Source organism: Elephas maximus, chromosome 8 (assembly GCF_024166365.1).
Source record: "Elephas maximus indicus isolate mEleMax1 chromosome 8, mEleMax1 primary haplotype, whole genome shotgun sequence".
Classification (NCBI taxonomy): Eukaryota; Metazoa; Chordata; class Mammalia; order Proboscidea; family Elephantidae; genus Elephas; species Elephas maximus.
Window position 1 is genome coordinate 94,366,538 of NC_064826.1, and position 21,669 is coordinate 94,388,206.

Genomic DNA, 21,669 nt, shown 5'->3' on the forward strand with positions numbered 1-21,669 from the left:
AATCACTCCTACCAACAGATGCGGCAAACATCATTGCTGTCTTATCTTAAGATATTGCCATGGCCACCCTAACTTTCAGCAACCACCCCCCTGATCAGTCAGCAGCATTCAACACTGAGGCAAGACCATACACCAGTAAAAAGATTATGACTTGCTGAAGGCCGAGTTAATGGTTAGTATTTTTTAGCAATAAAGTATTTTCTTATTAAGATGTGTATTTTGTTTTTTAGACATAATGCTATTGCACACTTAATAGACTACAATAGAGTATAAACATAATTTTATATGCACTGAGAAACCAAAAAATTCGTGTGACTCACTTTATTGTGATATTTGCATTAGTGTGGTGGTCTGGAACTATACCCGCAATATCTCCAATGTATGCCTGTATTTGGTTGGTTTGCTGAAACATGGATTATGTGGTGACTTACACTAAATCAAGTAGAAGTACCAGACTTTTCTTGGTATAATGTTGAAGAAGGTATCCAAAGGCTTAGGGATATTGGCATGATAGAGTGAATTTATTGTGTTAGACCCACAGACCTACATATAGAGTGCCCAGAAGACACACCTTTTACCACACGGTGAGGAACAAATTTGTGAATGGAGCCCCAGCACCCTTGAAGATTGCTGTGATTGCTACTTTATGTAAGTCAGATTTGACAGTGGGAACTGTCCTAACTTAATTAAGACACCTAATTGCAGTGGTGCTGATTAGATCTGGTGGTGGTAGGGGCCAAGTGGCTGCACTCAACTTATAAAGACAAGGTGGGTATGGTTACCATAATGGACAGCGGAGTCAAAGCAGTAATCAAGATAGACCGACTCACGGGCTTATGGCATTGGTTCCTCAGTGGCTATTAAGTGGTGTTTAAAGTAAGGAAATATGTGTGTCAGAATTGTATACCTTTACCATACTTATTGAGTCTGTATACTGAGCAAATACTCCCAAACAATGTTCTGCTGCTATCCATAATGTTTTTACTGGCCAAAGTTTTCAGAAGTAGATCAACAGTCCTTCTCCCGGTCTGAGTCTGGAAGCTCAGCTGAAAGCTGTCCACCGTGGGTGACCCTGGTGATATCTGAAATGCTAGTGACATAGCTTCCAGTATCACAGCAACACGCAAGCCAGCACAGTACAACAAACTGACAGAGGACCAACAAGCAGGCCACCACAGTACAACGAACTGAGAGAGGAGCAACACGCAGGCCACCACAGTACAACAAACTGAGAGAGGAGCAACATGCAGGCCACCACAGCACAACAAACTGACAGAGGAGCAACACGCAGGCCGCCACAGCACAACAAACTGACAGAGGAGCAACACGCAGGCCGCCACAGCACAACAAACTGAGAGAGGAGCAACACGCAGGCCGCCACAGCACAACAAACTGAGAGAGGAGGAACACGCAGGCCGCCACAGTACAACAAACTGACAGAGGAGCAACACGCACGCCACCACAGTACAACAGAGAGACAAGCGGCAGCTTCAGACACTAACGCACTTACATATCTGCAGTTGGTACTGAATGCCCCTTCCTCTTCTGTCCAAAGCAAATCCTGGTATGCACGCTTGGCTACTTTGCCCTTCTGCCTCCTCAGAACATCAGCCCTAACACGTCTTACCTCCCCATGTTCTGTACTTTCCCTGTCTCTCCCTTTGGGAGATTAAAAATACCTGAATCTCTATGTTTAAAAGACAACAGGAGCAACAGCAAAAACCCTTTTCAGAATCGCAGACTCCCTTTAGCTACTGTCACATGCGAACAAAGAGTAGTCTGTATTTGCACCTCCTCAGACGATTACTTAAGTGGTTGTCGGCCCCCTTCACTTTCCCCAACCAACAGCTTCCAAACTGCCAGGGAACTGCCTGGTCCTCTGGAGGAGCCAATATCCAAGGTGGGCGGCGGAAGTGTCTACACACACCAGGTACGGCCTCAGGAGGGAAAACTCCGCATTGCCTTGGGGCGGGGTGCACAGGCCCACCTCCCACCCGGGTACTCAGGGAGCGTTTTGAACGGCAGGCGGAGCGCCCCGGCCTCGTCCCGCCCACGCGCGTGCGCACTGAGAGGGGCGGAGCCGGGGCAACAGGCCGCACGTGCTGGCGGCCGCGCCTACAAATGCGCTCGGTGTGGCGACGGTGCGGATTCTGCACCCACGGGTAGGTCTTTGGGTTTCGGATCGAGGCTTGGGGCGGAGACAGCGAAGCTAGGCCGGAGTGGGGGTCGCCCTGGGACTAGGAAAGGCTTCAGCCTGCGGGGAGGTTGGTGAGGTCTCGCCAGTGCTGGAGAGCCTGATTCAACCTGGGGAGGCTGCGAGCGGGTTTCCCTGGGGGTAAGAGGTGGCAGGCGAGACGGCCGCGGCTGTGCTTGGCCCCCTTGGGTTTGGGGTTGGAGGGCGTCAATTTTCCACAGCGCCGCTGTCTGGGGAGGGAGGGGAGACCTGCCAGGGCCGCTCCCTCGACCGGACTTAACGCAGCGGCTTTGGGCAGCCCAGGGCGGTGCTCTGTCTCACCATCCCAGGCCACTGGAGGCCTTGTCAAGAGTTTCGCACAGCAGAATGCGGCTTTCTTTTGCTTAATGTGGGAACCTGTCTTTCAGCCTAGAAAATGAACCCTTCTTAAGAAAACAACACACATTTTGAGAGCAGCAGCACCAGACCTTTTCTTTATGGGCAGCCCACAGCCCAGCAGCCTTACCCGGGCCCGTGGTACCTGAGTCCTGTCCATAATCCTTTCTGCGTCCTTGGGGCAGGTAAGGACTTCTGTAAGCAGACGCTTGAACGTTGTCTGATAACGTTTCTCCATTGTCTCCCTTCTCTTACCCTGCATCTGAAGCAAGCTGGATTGTGGCAGCAGATGGGGGCGGTGTTTGAGGTTAAGGTTAATAGCTAAAGTTTGAATGCTAGCTATATGGCAGTTGACTGAGTACTTGGCATGGATTCTCTCATTTGATCCTCACAGCAATTCCATGAGATAGGTATTATTGCACCCTCGTTTCACAAGTGAGGAATATGAAGTTTGGAGAGTCACTTGTCCCAGGTCATACAATAGTAAAGCCGAGAATCTCATCCTTATGTTCTGTGATTAGCCTGGGTGGGAGAGGCAACTTATTGAAATTTAGAGTCCCTGAATGGTGCCAACGGTTAAGTGTTTGGCTACTACCCCAAAGGTTGGCACTTGGAACCCACACAGACAGGCCTAGTTATATGCTTCTGAAAGGTCATTAAAAACCCTATGGAACGGTTCTACTATGAGTCAGAATCTACTAGATAGCAACTAACAACAACAAAGCCTAAAGCTTTGAATCCTTTCAGCAAAGCCTAGAGATTTGAAAGCTTCTATATGGAGGTCAAAAAAAGTCTTTAGGGTGATTGGATAACCAAGACTTTTTAAGATGTTTGAAGGTGAGCTTTATATTTAGAATTTTTTTTTCCGTACAATAACTTGCTGTAACGGGAAAGGGCTTCATAGAGAGATGGTGGCAAGCAGAGAGGGAGATGAAAGGAAGAGGTTACCAGAGGAGCCCCAGGGACATAAATAGTGATCTTTCTTTCTCACTTTTCCGGTAGCAAACCAGCTGCTGTCATGTCGAGTCTAACTTATGGTGAGTCCATGTGTATCAGAGTAGACCTGTGCTCCAGAGAGTTTTCAGTGGCTGATTTTTCAGAAGTAGCTTGCCAGGCACCTTTGGGTGGATTTGAACCTCCAACTTTTTGGTTAGCAGCTAAACCCGTTAACTGTTCTGCTACCCAGGGATACCTCCAGTAGCAAAAATAATGTTAAACTTAATATTCTGTGAGCCCAGCTGTAGATAAAAGCATGTTGTATGGTTTATGTAACTTTTCCAAGAAAACTAACTTACGATACGGAGTGTTGTTGAGATGATAGTCACAGTTCCCAGCTGGGAATTGGAATTCTTAAGTCCTGAGTAAGGAGCTGTTTGGGGCAGCTGTGACTGCTGTTTTGAGCAGAGGAAGGAATTGCATGAGGGAAGCTCTTATAGAGCGGGGAAATAACTGAAAGAAGTATACATATTATATCTTAAGCATTCTTTGAATTAAAAAAAATCAAACCCATTGCCTTCGAGTTGATTCTGACTTATAGTGACACTACAGGATAGAGCAGAACTGCTGCATAGGGTTTCCAGGGAGCAGCTGGTGGATTCGAACTGCCTGCCTTTTGGTTAGCAGCCCAACTCTTAACCACTGTACCACCAGGGATCCTTCTTTGAATTAAAGGGGTAGAATTTTTTTTCTCTCTGCTGTTGTTCTAACTAACCTTCCTATTCTATTCTACCCCAAGTTTTTAAAATATAATTTGTCTTTAGAGTTCTGGTTTATGGAGAATTGAAAAAACAAAACATAAGAACTAGGAGTTGGAATGCTTTCTGTATTAGATCCTTTTTTAATTGCATGTGACAGCAGCCTAACTCAAACTGATTTAAATGACAAATGGAATTAATAGGATTAACTGACTTGAAAGTCCAGGAGTGCAGTGACTTCAGGTTGGCTAGATATAGGGACTCAAGTGGAGTTTCCATTTCTAGTTCTGATTTCCTTTGATTTGGCCTCATTCTCAGCCATCATCTCATGGTGGCAAAGATGGTCCTAGCAGTTCCAAGCATGTACTGATCTTATAAAGGACCCCTGGTAGTGCAGTGATAAAGCACTTGGCTGCTTAACTGAAAGGTCGGTGGTTTGAACCCACCAGTCACACCATAGGAGAAAGATGTGGGAGTCTGGTTCCAAAAAGAGACAGCCTTGGAAACCTTATGCGGCAGTTCTACTCTATCTTTTAGGGTTGCTATGAGTTGGAATTGACTTGATGACAATGAGTTTTCGGTTGAGACTGATATTCTGGGTAGCGATCCCAGAGAAGGGCCCTCTCTTCCAGTAGTCCTAACGAGAGTTCCAGAGTCCCTCCCTGAACTGATTACCAAAGCCAGGAAGATGGGTTAATCTCATTGGCCAGTCTAGGATTTGTGCCCACATTTGGAGGTGGTGTGAGCCTACCCCATACCACTTGGAAAGAGATTGCGTTTCTTCTCTCAAAGGACACTTGCGGTGAGGAACCATTATTACCAAAGGAAGATAGAAAAGATGGTAGGTATAAAAAAAAAGTGTTCAGTATAGATTTATTGCTGTTAAATTACCTTGTTACTTTTAGATAGAGTTAGTGACTAGCTAATGAGAGGAATGTATTAGAAGTTGATCCATAGCTTGATGAAATTGAGTATTAAACAGCATGACAGTGTCATGGGCAAGATGTGGAGATGTGGTCTACGTGATTATACTACTACATGAGTTCACAGTTGGGCAAGTATGCTGGCTGGTATTAACCTAAAGGGCAGTTTCTTGCGACTTAGTTTGTTCCTAGTCACTTTGACTAGGAATTTTTCAGAACTGGAGGCATAACTGATTTCTGACACAAACAACATCTTTCCAGTTGAAATTGCATTTTTCTAAATTGAAAAGTAACCAAATGCAAATGGTTAAAAATTAAAATAGTATAGAATCATATATGTTTCCTTCTAAATCCCAGTTTTTCCAGTCTTCCAGTATCCTCCCCATTGACTAACACCGTTCCCAGTTTCTTGGGTATCTTTTCAGGTACAGTCTATGCACATCTACATCTTTTTAAAAAAGTTAATTGGAAATACAAAACACAGTGCAGCAAGATAAAAATAAGAGGACAAAGTACACATTTTTATAATAGGTTGCTTTGTATAAATATTAACGTTTCTGTGCTTCAGTTTTCTCCTTTGTAGAAAGAGCTGAATTAGATTTTGAAAGAAGCTGGGGAGGAGAGCAGGGAGGGAGGGTGACCCAGAGGAGGGCAGATCATGAGACAGCTTGACAGTCTACTGGAGGAACCTCACCTAGGCCTAGAACCTAGGATCTTGGTTAGAGACTGGTGAGATGTTAAAGTGAGAAACAAAGTAATGGCATCTCAGAACAGATGCCGGCTGTAGTGCTGGCAAAGTTCTGGAGGCCCCTTGTGCCTCTTATTGCATCTTTATTTGCTGAATCCTGGAGCTATCCAAGGAGGCCACCAGGAGGAACTGGGGACATTAGCCAGTTACCAGATAAAATGGAAGTAATTCAGTAGTTTAACAACTGGTGTGTACTGCTGGTTATCGGTACTGGCTTCCCAACCCAAAACCCATTGTCGTCAAGTTGATTCCGACTCATAGGGACCCTGTAGGACAGAGTAGAACTGTCCTATAAGAGTTTCGAAGTAGCATCTGGTGGATTCAAACTGCTGACCTTTTGCCTGCAGGTGTCATGAAGTGGCTAACTAAGTTATATACCCTCTCTAGGTTTCAGAAATGGAAATCCACATTTTCCATACTATTCACTGGCACTGAGTGAGTATCCTGGCTTTGTTGTGCCACAGTCTCCAGTGCCTTCCAGAGTTAACTGAAGACCTCCATTCCTTGTGTATCATCATACAGCACAATTCTGGCACTATAATGGCCTTGGTAAAAAAATGAAAACCAAAGGGACTCAAGCTGATCCTCAAAAGCCTGAAAACAAATACAGGAAACAAGATATCCACTCAGAAGCCAACAGCCACGAAATAGATAGTGTGGCTAGTGTTCCCACTACTACTGTTGAAACAGAAACTGGCAACGCCCCTGAAAAACAAATGGGGCTTTATCTTCTGTTGCTCAGGAGAGGGAGCTATACCCTAAGAGCCCTTGGAATACTACTCCTTATAGAAATACACCTCCAGGAAGCTATGCCTCTGAGAAGGAGGACATGAGGAGCGAATATGGCAGTGGATCCCCTGCAATACAGTCCTCAGAGACTTTTAAAGAAACTGTCCCTCCGTATGACTTGGCCTGTGGCACAGCCATGTCAGAGGACAAGGAACAGCATAGTCTGATTTCAGGGAGTTCTGGTGAAAGCATGGCTGGTGTGCACTATAACCGTCCAGAGGGTAAGGATGACATTACGTACATAGATGAGCAGAGAGCCTCTAGGGTGTTGGAGCAGTGTCCTGAAGGAGTACGAGACAAGGAGTCAGGATCTGGCATGGAGATGAGCTTGGATAAAGAAAAAATACTGTACAGGGCTGTTTTCAGAATCCTGTCACCACCAGTTAAAGTAGAAGCTGCAGATGATGGCCAGTCGATTGAAAACCAGAATACCCCAAGGTCAGAACTGTGCAAGTCTCCTGAAGATGTGAATGAGCTCCAGCAGGGGAGTCCACTCTGCTCCAACAAGAAAGCTGTTAATGACCTGAGCCTGCAGTCCAGCGCCCAGAACCCCCTCAGTGATGGGAAAAGAGTCCCGGACGTCAGTTTTGTCTCCCCTGAGACAGTGCCTCTTCCTTCCCCTTCCTCGCTGGCCCGGTGCAAGCACGTTGATGAAGCAATCTCTTGTGATATGTCCCGGTTCTCATGGAATGATCCTCTGACTTTATTTGAGGAAACATCCAATCAAGAAACAGTTTTGGATGAGGAATTTAAGGCAGCTTGTTACAAGGACTTTAGTAAATTTATGGAGTGTCTCCATCATCGAAGAAAGTATAAACTAAAAAAAGGCAAGAACCCAGACTTTGAAAAGGAGAAAGGCAGGAAGCCAGAGTATGAAAAGGAGAAAGGCAGGAAGTCTGAAGCCCCTACTAACTCTCCAAATCGAAGGACAGCTTATACGTTAAAGAAAAATGGTGCCTTGGACAGCTCGCTTTCTGAGGATTCAGAAGACTGGGAAATAGAAGAGGAAGGTGAAAATGATGATAGGGAGATGTATGAGGTAGAATGTCTTTTTCAAGAAGTTTGTCCACAGGGTTGTCAGAATCCTTCCAAAAGCAGGCTTTATCAAGAGGTTGGCAGGAGAATAATCTGGAAGCCTTCCGAGAGCTCTCTCTCTCCCCAGCTCATCCTCTGGCCCACCAGAAATAAGCTGAAGTTGAAGCTTGGTGCATATGAGAGCATCCCTCTGGTATACAAGGTGAAGGAGCAGGAAGGCTGTGAAACCATTTATGGAAGGCACCAGAAGAAACATAGCATGGACAGGCAGGAGTCAAAGAGAGCTTCTCATAGGTCTCCAGAAAGTAAGCGACTAACGGGCTAAGGTATCCTACTTGGTTGTCTGTAGGTGTTCCACACTGGGACCTGGAAGAGAAGGCAGCCTTGGGTTAATGCCATGTTTCTCAGTTTTGAAAATAAGTTCTCACTTAAGCCACAAGTGCCCATAACTAGGGGGCATACAGATAGGATTTCAAGTTAGGGTTCCTGCCTTCTAGGAGGTTGTAATATAGTTTGAGACAAAGAGCCCAGATAGGTGATGGTACAGAGCTGTGTGATGGTGGTAAATGAGTGCTGGGTTCAGGTGTTCTGAAAAGGACAGAGACACAGATGTAGCTGGGGTTGCTGAGCAGAGGCAGTCCACATGAAGGCAGTGACTGGTATGGACTTTGGAGATGTGGTTTGGAGTGGAAAGGATGAGAAGTGGGAATGGAGACAGTAGCAGGCGTGAAATGGGCAGCCTGGGCAGGGCAAGTGTGTTCCAGGGTTCAGCCTGAGACCAGCCGGCCAGAGGGGAGACTTGTGGTGAGGGGTTGGGATAGAAGCAAGGCCAAGCAGAATTCTCCTTTACTTCTATGGAGTTCTATACTGTAGGTAATAAAGGGCCAGTACAAGTAGGGAAGTGACACAAGGAAATGTGCTTTAGGAGTTTAAACTGGCCGTATTATTTAGGAGGGATTAGAATGGAGAGTGCCTGTATGCCTGGACCTTGTAGAATTCTGTTGGATTAATTGGATATAAGTTGATGAGAGTCCTAACTCAGAGTAGATAGAAGATATAGACAGCATGTGCCAGGAGGCTGGAGCACAGCTGTTTGAAGCTTTGATACTGAGTGGGGATGGCTCAGAGTAGAGCTTTGGGGCGGGGGAGTGCGGTGATCACATCTGAGGTGCACCAGATGAAGACCTGCCAGCCAGCACGGGAGGCACAGGGTGTATAAGAGCCCTAAAACAAGCAAACAAAAAATCCCAAACCCATTGTCTTTGAGTCAGTTCTGACTCATGGTGATCCCATGTGTTACAGTAGAACTGAGCTCCATAGCATTGCTAGGTTGTGATCATTATGGGAGCAAATCACTAGGCCCTTTCTTCTGTGGTTCTGCTGGGTGAGTTTGAACCACCAGCCTTTTGGTTAGCAGCTGAGTGCAAACCATTTATACCACCTAGGAACCATCATAAGGATCCTAGAGAGATTTTAATTAGGTTCTAGTACCAGCAACAAAAACTTCAGCTATTTGCCTACCTGTTCTAGTTCTTGAACTGGTTTTTCCTCTTAAGAGAAATGCTGTTTATGTTCCTTGTTTGTGTTTTTGGCGATTTCTGTGTCCAAAGATGCAGAAACTGCTCTATGGGAGTTTGGGCAAGTTTGTAAAGTTTTATTGCATTTGCTTCATGGTATGGGTCACAGCTAAGGATGAACTTAAGGAATTCAGAGACCACAGTCCCAGGGGAAGTCAGACTATTGTTAAATAGTTAAACTCTTGGCTGTTAGTTGTCATGACTTTGATTTATCCCCATTGATTTAGAAGGGACTTTTCAAAAATGCAGACTTCAGTATATGAACCAGAGTTGGTTTTTTTTTTTTTTTGGCTTTTGCTTGATTAAAACCCAAAAAACCAAACCCCATGCCGTCAAGTCTATTCCGACTCATAGTGACCCTATAGGACAGAGTAGAACTGCCCCACAGAGTTTCCAAGGAGCGCCTGCCAGATCTGAACTGCTGACCCTTTGGTTAGCAGCTGTAGCACTTAACCAGTACGCCACCAGGGTTTCCTTTGCTTGATTACTCTCTGCTTATAAGGAAGAAGGAAGGCAAAAAGGATCAATGTTCTGGCCACTATTTGGGGAGATGACTCCTGCACAATAAATGGAAGCATTTTCCATTGGGAAATATTTGTAAATCCTGGTACCCAATAGTTTACATCATAAAAATAAATAGAAACTTCTTTAATTACTACTTAAAATGGAAACGCTGTCCACCCTCTTTACCCTTGGTCTTCTCAAAATCTTCTTTGCCTCTGCTGGCTTTCTCAGTGTGTTTGAATGATTTTTCATAATTGGAGAATGTCATTGGTTCGTAGCTTTATTCTCTGTACTACCTTAATACTGCAATTTAGTATCTTCAGCATTTTCTTCCTTGGCTGTGTCTGAAAGAACATAGTCTTATCAAATAGCATTAACCTGGCTGTCAGTGAAGGATTGCGTGTTGTTATGATGCCAGATAGGTTTCAGCAGACCTTCCAGACTTAAAGGTACTAGGAAAAAAGGCCTGCCAATCTACTTCCAAAAATCAGCCAGTGAAAACCCTGTGGATCACAGTGGTCCAATCCACAACCAATCACGGGGATGGTGCAGGACTGGGCAGCATTTCGTACCGTCATGCGTAAGGTCGACAACAGTGTGCTGGTAGTTTCAGTTATATATATTTTTTTATTATATAATTATATTTATTTTGTTGTTGAGAATATACACAGCAAAACATACACCAATTCAACAGTTTGTACAGGTACCATTTAGTGGCATTGATTATATTCTTTGAATTGTGTAACCATTCTCACCCTCCTTTTCTGAATTGTTACTCCCCCAGTAACATAAATTACCGTCCCCTAAGGTTCCTATCTCATCTTTTGAGTGTTGTCAGCTTGATCCCATATAGATAGTTATTAAAAGAGCATAAAATTTCAGTTATATTTTCATTGAATCCTCACAGTAGCCCTGGGAAGAAGATACCAGGAACTGAGGTCAAAGTTAAAAAATTTACTCAAAATTACACAGTCAAAGATTTTATTTCCAGGTCTTTAGTTTCTCTTCCCCAGATAACGTCTATTAAGTAGTTATTCAGTTTCTGTCAAGTGAAAGTTTTCGATGCTAGGGCTGTAGGATGGAATATGAAGATAGAAAAATATCTTGAAAAAGTCATTTTCTTAATGTTTGTTTTTAAATTTTTTTCCCCTTTGAGCTTTAAATAACTTCTTTCAGGTAACTCTGTGAGATCAAATAGGAAAGTGCACTGTAGGGCAACAGATAAATCAGAGCTTTAAGGCTGACGCAGTGGAAGTTGGGGACATACATAGCCGATAACAGAGGTTGGTATCTAGCTTATATTAAATTTTGCTATTTTTAGGTTTATGTTTAGGACATCATTTGCTTGGTTCCTACCCAGTGTGCATTCTGCCTTCCAAATCTAGCATGGTTGTGATCAATACGCGGCAGCATTCTAATTAGGTAATAGACCTACCTGTAAACAGACCCTAAATAGCTTACCAGAAGGTTGCGTTAAAAACCAAAGCCTTTAATTACTGTCGAATACCCAGTGAGTTTTTTCTACTGGTTTCTCACATTTGATTCTGGATGCTGATAAGGATACTAAGTTGTGAGTTAAATGAGATTTTGCAAGTTATCCTGGTGTTTTTGCTATGGAAATGTTCCAGTTTAGAGATTGGGAGCTTAGCATAGCCCTTTAGACAGTAACATGAAAGGCCTCCCTTAGCACTGAGGCTTGACAGTGAGGATCCCTGCCTCGCCCCCAAACCCTAACCCTGGGGCATTAGGGCAGTGCTCCTGGAGTAGCAGTCCTTGATTGTAAAGTCCACTCTACCTGCAGTCATCAGAAAGGTAAGACTAAGCTCAGGTGAAATGATAAGACCTTTTGCATTATACTAAAGGTAGAAACTAAAGGTATATTGATAATGATTCTTTGCTTAACTTATATCTTGAGTGTTTTACAGCAGAATAAAGGACATGTTTTATTTGTTCCATTACTATTTCATAGGAAACAAATTTGATGTGCTTCAGCTACAAAGAAGAGCTTAACATTGCATGTGACCTGATGGGAAAGAACCTGTGATCTTTTTCTCTGTTGGACCTAATACTCTTATTTATTAAGTTAATAAAACGTGGCACATAAAGCCTTTTGAATTATAAGTTGTAAAATTGTTAATAAATGGAATTGCATGTGTGTGTGTGTGTTTTTTTAATTTTGGTGAAAGTGCACAACCAAAGATACACCGTTTCAACAATTTCTACATGTAAAATTCAGTGACACTGACTACATTCTGCAAGTTGTGCTACCATTCTCTCTATCCGTTTTCAAATTTTTCTACCACCACTGTCTTCAACTGATTGCCTCCTAAGCTTCTCATCCAACCTTTCGAGTTGCCATGGTCCGTTTGATCTCATATAGATAATTCTTTAAAAGACCACAATATTCAAAGCAGATTACTTAAGATATGCTATTTCTTGATTCAGAGAAGACTTTAGGGGATAATTTTGGTTTAAAGTTTAAAGATTATCTCAGGGCAGTAGTTCATCCAGCCTTATTGACTCCAGAATGTCTGGATTCCATTGAGAATTTGCAATTCTTTTCTGTGTTTTCCCGTTTTTGATCAGAGTTCTTGTATAGAATTTTCATCAAAACATTCAGTAATGGTAGCTGGGCACCATCCAGTTCTTCTGGTCTCATGGCAAAGGAGGCAATTGTTCATGAAGGTAACCAGAAACACATTTGATTTCCTCCTCTAATTCCTGATTCTCCTTGCTCTGTTGCTTCAGGTGAATGGAGACCAATTGTACCTTGGATGGCTGCTTGCTAGCTTTTAAGACCCAGGCACTATACGACAAACTAGAAGGTTGAAAAACCAACCAAACCCACTGCTGTCGAGTCCATTCTGACTCATAGTGACCCTATAGGACAGAGTAGAACTGCACCATAGAGTTTCCAAGGAGCCTGGTGGATTTGAACTGCTGACCTCTTGGTTAGCAGCCGTAGCACTTAACCACTACGCCACCAGGGTTTCCAGAAGGTAGAACAGAACCACTAAACATGTTTAGGCCAATTGACTGGGATGTCCCTCAAAACCATGACCCTAAACCTCCAAACCTAATCCTGTGAGGTTTTTGGTTGTACATAATCAGCCTCAGTAGCTACTCTTTTTGCTGTTGGAAATGTATCTATTACCCAACTTTTGCCAATTCAACCTTATACAGGTATACATACCACTTATTGACAACAATTACAGTAATCAGCTGTGCAACCCCTACCCTTAACACGTGATTCTTAAGCATTCTTAAGTGTCACCACCAATAGTGTGGATGAAGGTAGGTGCCCCATTCAGTTTGCTGTGTGTACTTCTGTCTTCTCATTTCGAGAGAAATTGATGGTGAAACTGAGGACAATAAATAGACTTAATGATTTCCCAGAGATTGGAACTGCCCTGGGGATAGGGACGATGTCTTAAATCATTTTTATAAATAATGACTAGGCACATAGTAGGTCCTTGATAATAACACTGATGGTTGTGATAAGGGGCAGGGGCGACACCTCATAGCCCTGCGCTGACTGGTCATTGTGATGCAGGGTGCCCCTGGCGACAGGGCATTATGTTGAGTGGCTCTCTTCAGGAAATGTCTATCCCTGGAAAGGAAAAGTCAGTTGTAAGCTGTCAACTGTCCACACTCAGCACTTGGGAGAGTGAATACTTCAGTCCTGAAGTTGGGGCGGTGGCGGAGAGGGTGAGTGCTACGCTTGGGAAAGGGTAAATACGGATGGTGCAACACAGGATATACCTCAACTTGCAAACCATGTTCTGAGTGAAGAGTCTATTCAATAAATTTGTGTTGAACGCTACTATGTGTCATTATAGGAAACCCTGGTGGTGTAGTGGTTAAGTGCTATGGCTGCTAACTAAAGGGTCAGCAGTTTGAATTTGCCACGTGCTCCTTGGCAACTCAATGGGGCAATTCTACTCTGTCCTATAGGGTCTCTATGCATCGGAATCGATGACACTGGTTTTTTTTAATGTGTCATTGTAGTGAAATGAGTTCCTTTATGTGGCCTTTTGCCTTGGTTCTTTGGAAAAACAGCTTGAGAGAGATTTTCCCTCTAAGCCCCGAGTTAACTTTACTCTAGTTTTTAAGAGAAGCAACTTGCTGAGAAGGCTCCTGGTTGTTTTCTACCCCAGATGGTTTGTTATATTTGTCCAAGTTGATTGACATTTCCTGGGTAGGGTGTAAACAACTTGATGGCTTGATACTTTTTGTCTAGCCATGGGCTGCAGTTTGCCATGTGATTAGTCAGTTTACTATGTGAATTGAATGGCTTGTAGTCCACCAAGGAGATTGGTCAGTGTGTGGGAGAGCCATGCTTTTGAAATTAACAAGGAGATTGCTTATATAAGCAGCCAACCCTGCAGAGGTTTTAGAGAGGTGAGGAGAGGAGATAAGAGGAGGTGAGGTAAGGTGAGGCGAGGAACCTTCTAAAAGAGATGTAACGTGTGTCAAGGGCTGTAACACTGAAGACTGCAAGAAGCCTGGAAGGGACCCTGTAGCAGAGTCATCATGATGGCAGAAATCTGCTGCTAGGTAGCTCAGAGAGCTGAGCAATTTGCTACACTGGCCATGAGCTAGGCCAGTCAGCAGTGGAGAGGCTGACAGCAAGGAAGGCCCAAGGCAGAGAAACGTGCACAGCTGAGAGGGTGCAGTGTACAGTTAAGAGGAGGCATACACAGCTGAGAGCAGGTATGCATGGCAGAGAAGGGCCTGCCTGCTTGCACAGCAGAGAGAAGAGCCTGCTTGCTTGCACAGCTGAGAGGAACTGAGAGAGCTGTCCTGCACTAAAGAAGGGATTTTTTTTTCCCACTTTGGGGAGGACTTCTAGAGTTTGCCTACGTGCCTCCCAACCCTGATTCCAAGTTGTAGCCTGTTGATCCCAGGTTGCACCTTGTTAATTCCTTAATAAACCACTTAACCGTAAGTACAATTTGTGAGTTCCTTGAGATGTTGCAGTGAATTGCCGGACCCACATGGGAGAGGGAAAAGGGCTGACGAGAGGGGGATGAGTGGTGTCAGATATCGACTGGCACAGCAGCTTGGAAAAGTTGGAAATCTGGGATATATTTGACCTCTGCCTCAAAGGAATCAGCTTTGTGTTGATTCTTGTATTTGAAACATTATCAGACAACACAGTCATGTACTGAACGAGATGTTCTCTGTCCCTCAAGAAGCTTCCAGATTATTAGGTAGTTAGGTAAGGAAACAGTTGCAATAGAGTGTTGTGATGGTTAAGGTTGGGCTATGATTCTCAGTGGTTTGGCAGTTATGTAATGATGTAATCTGGCAATTATGTGATGATGTAGTTATCCTCCATTTTGTGATATAATGTAATCACCTCCATGATGTGATCTGATGTGATTGGCCAATCAGTTGAAAGGGAACTTTCCTTGGGGGTGTAGCCTGCATCCTATATATATATATATATATAGATGTTCTGACAAAGCTCACTGATTTTTGCTTGCTCTGGATCCTGCATCTGACTCATTATCACCTGACCCCTGTGGTTCTTGGGACTTGAGCCAGTGGCCTGCCATGTTGCCTGCTGATCTTGGGATTCATCAGTCTCCGCAGCCTATGAGCCAGCAGCCTGACGTCTGACTTGCTCATCTTGGGTTCGTCAGCCTCTGCAGCTACATGAGTCAGGAAAATCCTCCAGACTGATGCCTGACCCACGGACTTTGGACTTGCCAGCCTCTACAACTGTGTGAGCCATTTCCTTGAGATAAATCTGTTTCTGTCTCTCTATATATACATAAATATATGCTTCACTGATTTTTCTTCTCTAGGGAACCCAGCCTCAGACAAGTGTGATGGATGTTCTGGTTGCAACAAGCTCCAGATGTTGGGAAAGCTTAGAAGACAAGTGCCTTACAGCTTCTGGGAGGTATCAAGCTAGGGTTCTGACTCAACCACTGAGGTGGCTAGTGGTGCAATTTGCAGAAGAAAGGAATACTAACAGCATTAGGTTTGTGAGAGGTGAATGGTGATTAGTTCAGTTTCAGACTAATGGAGTTTATAGTGTCCATGGGACAATTAAGTGGATAAATCTATGGCTCAAGAGAGAGGTCTGGATTGGCATCATTGGAATGTTGATGGTGTCTGATGCCATACAAGTTGATGAGATTACCAAAGAGTAAAGAGAAGGCATAGGCCAGAACTGTGAGAAACATCAATGTTTAAAGGACATGGAACAAGAGTCTGAAAGGAGTGAGAAAGAGCAGTCAGTGAGCTACTTAAGTGGAGAATATGGAGAGGGGTGTCTTGAAATCCAGTGGAAAGGATGTTTCAAGAAAAAGTGGTCGATGTTGTCAAATGCTAGAAAACTCAAGAAAAGGACTGAGAAGAATTTGTTAGATTTGATAACAGTGAGGTCACTGGTGGTCCTTAGGAAGAGCACTTTCAGCGAAGCTGTAGGGGTGGAAGCCAGAGCCCAGTGGACAAAAAGGGACAGAAGCTAATTAAGTAAAGACCGCAAACACAGGCAACTCTTTCAAGAAGGCTTGCTGTAAAGCAGTGATTCTTGACTGTGAATGATTTTGCCCCCCGCCCCAGGGGACATATGGCCATTTCTGGAGGTATTTTTCATTATCACAACTGGGGAGTGCTAGTGGTATATAGTGGGTAGAGGTAGGGATGTTACTGAACATCCTACAGTTCACACAATATTGATGTTTTTACATGCTGTTGACTTGACTCTGACTCACAGAGACCCTGTGGGACAGAGCAGAACTGCTCCATAGGATTTTCTATGCTGAAATCTTCATGGGAGCAGATCACCAGGTCTTTTCTACCACAGATTCGCGGTAGGTTTGACCTGCAGATCTTTTGGTTAGCAGCCAAGTGCTTAACAATTGTGTCACCAGACCTACTTCACAAGAGAATAAACCCACTGCTGTCGAGTCGATACCGACTCATAGTAACCCTAGAGGGCAGAATAGAACGGCCATGTAGGGTTTCCAAGGCTGTAAATCTTTACAGAAGCACACTGCCACATCTATCTCCCACGGAGTGGCTGGCGGGTTCAAACCATTGACCTTTCAGTTAGCAGCCATGAGGTTTTAACCACTGTGCCATCAGGGCTCTCTTCACAATAGAATAGACCTTTAAAACTATGAATTATCCAGTCCAAAAAGCAAATAGGGCTACAGCTGAGAAATACTGTTAGAAATGAGAGGAAACAGCTAGAGAGAGAGAGAGATGGGATCAAGGTAGGATTTTTTTTTTTTAAGAGGGACTTGAGCTTGTTTAAATGCTGTTGATTAGGGGAATGGACCCCTTCATATACAATAAGAAGATATGTAAATTGGTACAGTTTTTTTTGGACGGTAATTTGGTAGGATACATGAAAATTAAAAATATGTAATTCCACTATTAGGGTCTATGCTATTGGAATACTTGAACGGTGTTGTTTGCATAGTCAAAAAAAAAAAACAAGAAACCAAACCCATTGTCATCAAGGCAATTCCGACTCATACCGACCCCACAGGACAGAGTAGAGCTGCCCTATAAGGTTTCCAAGGATTCAAACCGCTGACCTTTTGGTTAGCCGTAGCTCTTAACCACTAAGTCACCAGGGTTTCTGTTTGCATAATAAAGCCTGCAAAACCCAGAACCTGTGTAAGGCAGAAACCTATCAGAAGGAAAGCTCAAATATTTCCCACTACTAGAGAGCGATAGAAAAGTGGTATGACTGCATCCTGTCAAAGGCGGAAAACTTTTGAGACCTGGAAAAACAAGGCAGTCTCATCAAGTTCCAGCTCTTACAGGTTTCACTGCAGTAGTGACAAGCTGGAAACAACCAAATTGTGATTAACGAATTATGGCACATTCAAACCAAGGAATCTGCAACCATACAACCATGCAGTAAATTTATGGAAAGATTAATGGTATAGTAAGTGAAAAAGGCACAGAACAATATTCATAGTGTTATTCAGTTATGTAAAATAAAAAAACTATGGGTGTGATATGTTTGGTAATGCATTTTAAAAAAGATTTGAAAGGTTATACCAAACTACTATAAGTAGACCCCCTTTTCTCTTTTTACTCTATGGCTCTGAACTGTGAACTTGTTGAGCATGTATTATTATTTATAATTTTAAAACAATTTTTAAATGCTGATGGCAAGATAGCAGTAGACAGGAAGGAGTTTGAAGACATGAGTGAGATGGGATAATGAAGAGAGACACTTGAATAAGTGGGAGTAGACAATGATGATAATACAGTAATAGTAGCAGGAGCAGCTAACATTCATTTAGCACTTAAAATGTGCCACTTTCTGTTCTAAATGTTTTACAAGTATCAAGTCACTTAGTTCTCATAGTGACCCTATGAGGTAAATATTATCTCTGTTTTACAGTTAAGGAAATGGAAGTACGGGGAGATCAAGTAACTTGCCCAGTCTTTCGGCTAGTAAATGGTGCAGCAGGGATTGAAACCAGTCTGGATCCAGATCCCCTACTGCTGGCTGATAGTCAGGGTCCAAAGCATAGGTGGATTGGCTTGACAGGAAGAGGGAAACCTGCTTAAACCGCTGTATTAGTTTTCTATCCGCTGTGTAACAAACTACTACACACTTAGAGTGGTTTAAAACAACAGCCATTTATTATCTTAGAAATTTGTGCAGGCTCAACTGGGTTTCTTGCTTAGTGTCTCACAAGGTTAAAATCAAGGTGTAGGCAGGGCTGGGCTGTTATCTGGAATCTGTTGAGAAAAATACACTTCTAAGGTTATTGAGGTTGCTTGGCAGAATTCAGTTTCTTATGGCTGTAGGCCTGAGGTCCCCATTTCATTGCTGGCTGTCAGCCAGAGGCTAAGTCTCAGCTCTTACAGGACGTCACATTCCTTGTCAGGTGGGCTCTTTATCTTTAAAGCTCACAACGGCATGTTAAATCTTTCTCATGATTGGACTCTTTCTGACTTGCTCTTTTGCCAACAGCCAGAGAAAACTCTGGTTTTAAAAGGGCTCATGTGATTTAGTTAAGTCCACACAGATACTCTCCTTTCGGTGAGGTCAACTGTGGTGTAATATAATATAATCATGGAGTAAAATTCATAATATTAACAGGCCTGGAGATTAGGAAGAGGAGCCCTGGTAGCGCAGTGGTTAAGCACTAGGCTGCTAACTGGAAGGTTGGCTGTTCGAACCTATCAGCTATTCCTTGGGAGAAAGGTATGGCAGTCTGCTTCCTTAAAAATTCACAGCCTCGGAAATCCTATGGGGCAGTTCTACTCTGTCCTATGCTATGAGTTGAAATTTACTCGAAGGGACTGGGTTATGTTTTGGGGAATTAGGAGGTGAAATCTTGGGAGGCCGATTTATAATTCCAACCACCACAACCATGTCGGTGTCGGGCTGGTCGGAGTCTTGGTGAAGGGAGGCCTGAGGGCTTATGTTGCTCTCCAGGATCGGAGTGGAGAGTACTGAGCCCGAGGGAAGAGTTTTGAGGATTGAACAAGGTTTGGATAGATGATTAGAAAACTGGTTTGCTTGTCAGCTTTATGGGGTCAGTTGAGTTTGGAGATGATGAATTCATATGGCCACCAATCTACACGGCAGAGAGATTTTCTCCAAACGTCTGGATTTAGGAGCAGAGAGCGAAGAGTTTGGCTTGAAGTTCTTATGTGTTAGCTGAGCAAAAGGACCACTGGTCAAGGGTGATGACAGGCAGAAGAGATGGACCATGGAATGTAGGCCAGAAACAGAAAACAGATAAAATTGGAGTGAGGGGGAAGGGAGATTACTTACAAGGGGATGGTCAGATTCCAGTTAAGGCAGTAAGTGGAGAAAGGCTTCAGTTAGAGGTTAAAGAAATAGAGCAGTAGTTTCCCAAGTGTGGTCCCCAGACCAGCTGCATCAGCATCGTATGGGGAACTTGTTGGAAATGCAAATTCCTAGGCCCAGACATACTGACTCAGAAACTGTGGGAGTGGGACCAGTAATTTGTATTTTAACAAGCCTTCCAGATGACTTTCATGTTCCAAAAGTTTGAGAATCAGTGATTCAGATTTTTCTTCACTGTAGCAGAACATGTTTATAACACAACATGGTTCCAGAGGGAATGGTAGAAAAGTTTCGGAAGAACAAGAGAGGCTCGGACTAGGTAGGATACAGAGATTTACGGGAGAGGACAAATGGCCTGAGGGGCTACGTCTTGCCTGCTGGGTCAGGATGACAAGACATAACTGAATGAACTTAAGGTTTTCAGAAATAAGTCCTGACAATTCCAGTCTCTGGACCGACTGTGTACCTGAGGTAGTACTGTAAGAGCAAGACTGGGGGAGTTTTTACTGATAAGTTGGAGAAGGTGTCAACCTGGGCCTGGATTGGTTATTCTTTAAAGAGGGGTGACTCCAACCCTTGGGAAATGAGGCAGGAAATGGGAGTAGTAAATTCCTAGGATTCTGACCAGGTGCTGAAAGCAGCAACAGTCCCTGCTAAATAACGAGGGACACGTGCTTATAAGCAAGAACCAGCTCTACTTTGGCTCAGGGGAGAACTGACTTACAGTCTCCTGGCTCCAGGCACCAACTCTCACCTGCTGAGCTACATCTGCTGTGGCAAAGTCAGAGCTTGAATAGCACAGGTGATGTGCTCTGCCAACTGGAAGTGAGGGATGTATTTAAACTGTGGGTAGCTGACCCAGTTCAGTAATACTTATATTTTTATAATTTTTCTCAATCACTCTTGGAAAATCTTGGGACTCTGGCAGTAAGGTCCAAGCACGTTCAATAGTGTGGAGGCACACAAGATTTCTCATTGTTATTACAAGACATGCACCCCCTCAAAATTATTTTGAGCCAATTATGCTAGGTGTTTTTAAAAAGACCTTTGGTATGTGGCAAGGCCCAATGTGCTTTATATTACGTTACACTCTTGGGTTAACAACAATAATGTGCGGACAAATGTGTAAAGTATGCTACCATTTGCATAAAAAAGGAGAAAAAAACCCTTGTATTTGTGGTACATAAAATATTTCTGGAAGACTTCACCAGAAACTGATATTGGTAACCATTGGGGTAGAGAACTGTGTTGCCAGGAGAGAGAGAAAAAAGGAAGATTTTTCATGATTAAACCTTATGTACCTTTTTAATTTGGACCATGTGAGTGTATTATTATTCAAACATAAAATTAAAAAAAAATTTTTTAAATAAATAAAATAATCAGCTTTTATTATCCTCAACATCAGAGAAAACATAAAATTTGTGGGAATTAACTAGCCTCACTAAGGCAGGGGAAAGCCACAGAAGAGCTTCCTCAGGGATTCCGAGAGTCCTGCCACCCTGGAGGAGGCCTTACAAGTGAATCACAAACTTCAGTGGTCAGCCGAAAGGAGGACACTGAATCAGCCTTCTGACTGGAATCAGTCACTGTCCAGAACTAGCACCTGAAGAGACAACTCCCTCTCCTGTGGGTGGCATCCTTAGTGGAAGGCAGGTGAGAATTCACAGCCTTGATGTCTCTTGGTTTCTCTCTCTCCCATGTCTTCTCCAATTGCCTCTTCCTCTGTTCTTTGGCCACAATGTTTAATTTTTGAGAAGAAAACGTTGAACAAGTCAAGTCCTTGTCAGTCTGAGTCTGAACTCTCATTTGACTTGGAAGACTTGTGCTTTCGTTTTTTCTTCTTTTTCTTTTCTTTCTTTCTTTTCTTATGCTTTTCTTTCTTCTTCTTTTTCTTGTGTTTCTCTTTACATTCTGAGGAACTGGAGCTGCTGCCATCTTCATCCGAGGTGGAATCCTCCAGTAACTGTTTTAACTGCTGTATCCTAAACATATAAAATTGGTCAAAGAACCATGCTTTTTAAA

General features: G+C 43.5%; 1 protein-coding gene and 1 long non-coding RNA gene across 5 annotated transcripts in view; one reads left to right on the plus strand and one right to left on the minus strand.

Moving 5' to 3' along the window:
• The first annotated feature begins 357 nt into the window (after positions 1 to 357).
• Positions 358 to 11,988, plus strand: LOC126081896 (uncharacterized). The gene is made up of 3 exons (XR_007518464.1): positions 358 to 1,930; positions 2,602 to 2,754; positions 11,809 to 11,988. It is a non-coding gene; the product is annotated as an uncharacterized LOC126081896 (long non-coding RNA).
• Positions 5,130 to 21,669, minus strand: part of RP9 (RP9 pre-mRNA splicing factor) — a 39,787-nt gene continuing 23,247 nt past the window's right edge. For 2 of the 4 annotated variants that reach the window (XM_049894077.1, XM_049894074.1), the window contains one exon: positions 5,130 to 8,124. In XM_049894077.1, the coding sequence (XP_049750034.1) occupies positions 7,887 to 8,124 (238 nt within the window). In that variant the 3' untranslated portion in view covers positions 5,130 to 7,886. Of the gene's footprint in view, positions 8,125 to 20,597; positions 21,630 to 21,669 lie in introns of those variants that run through there. The other 2 variants (XM_049894078.1, XM_049894076.1) reach the window with 2 other exon arrangements.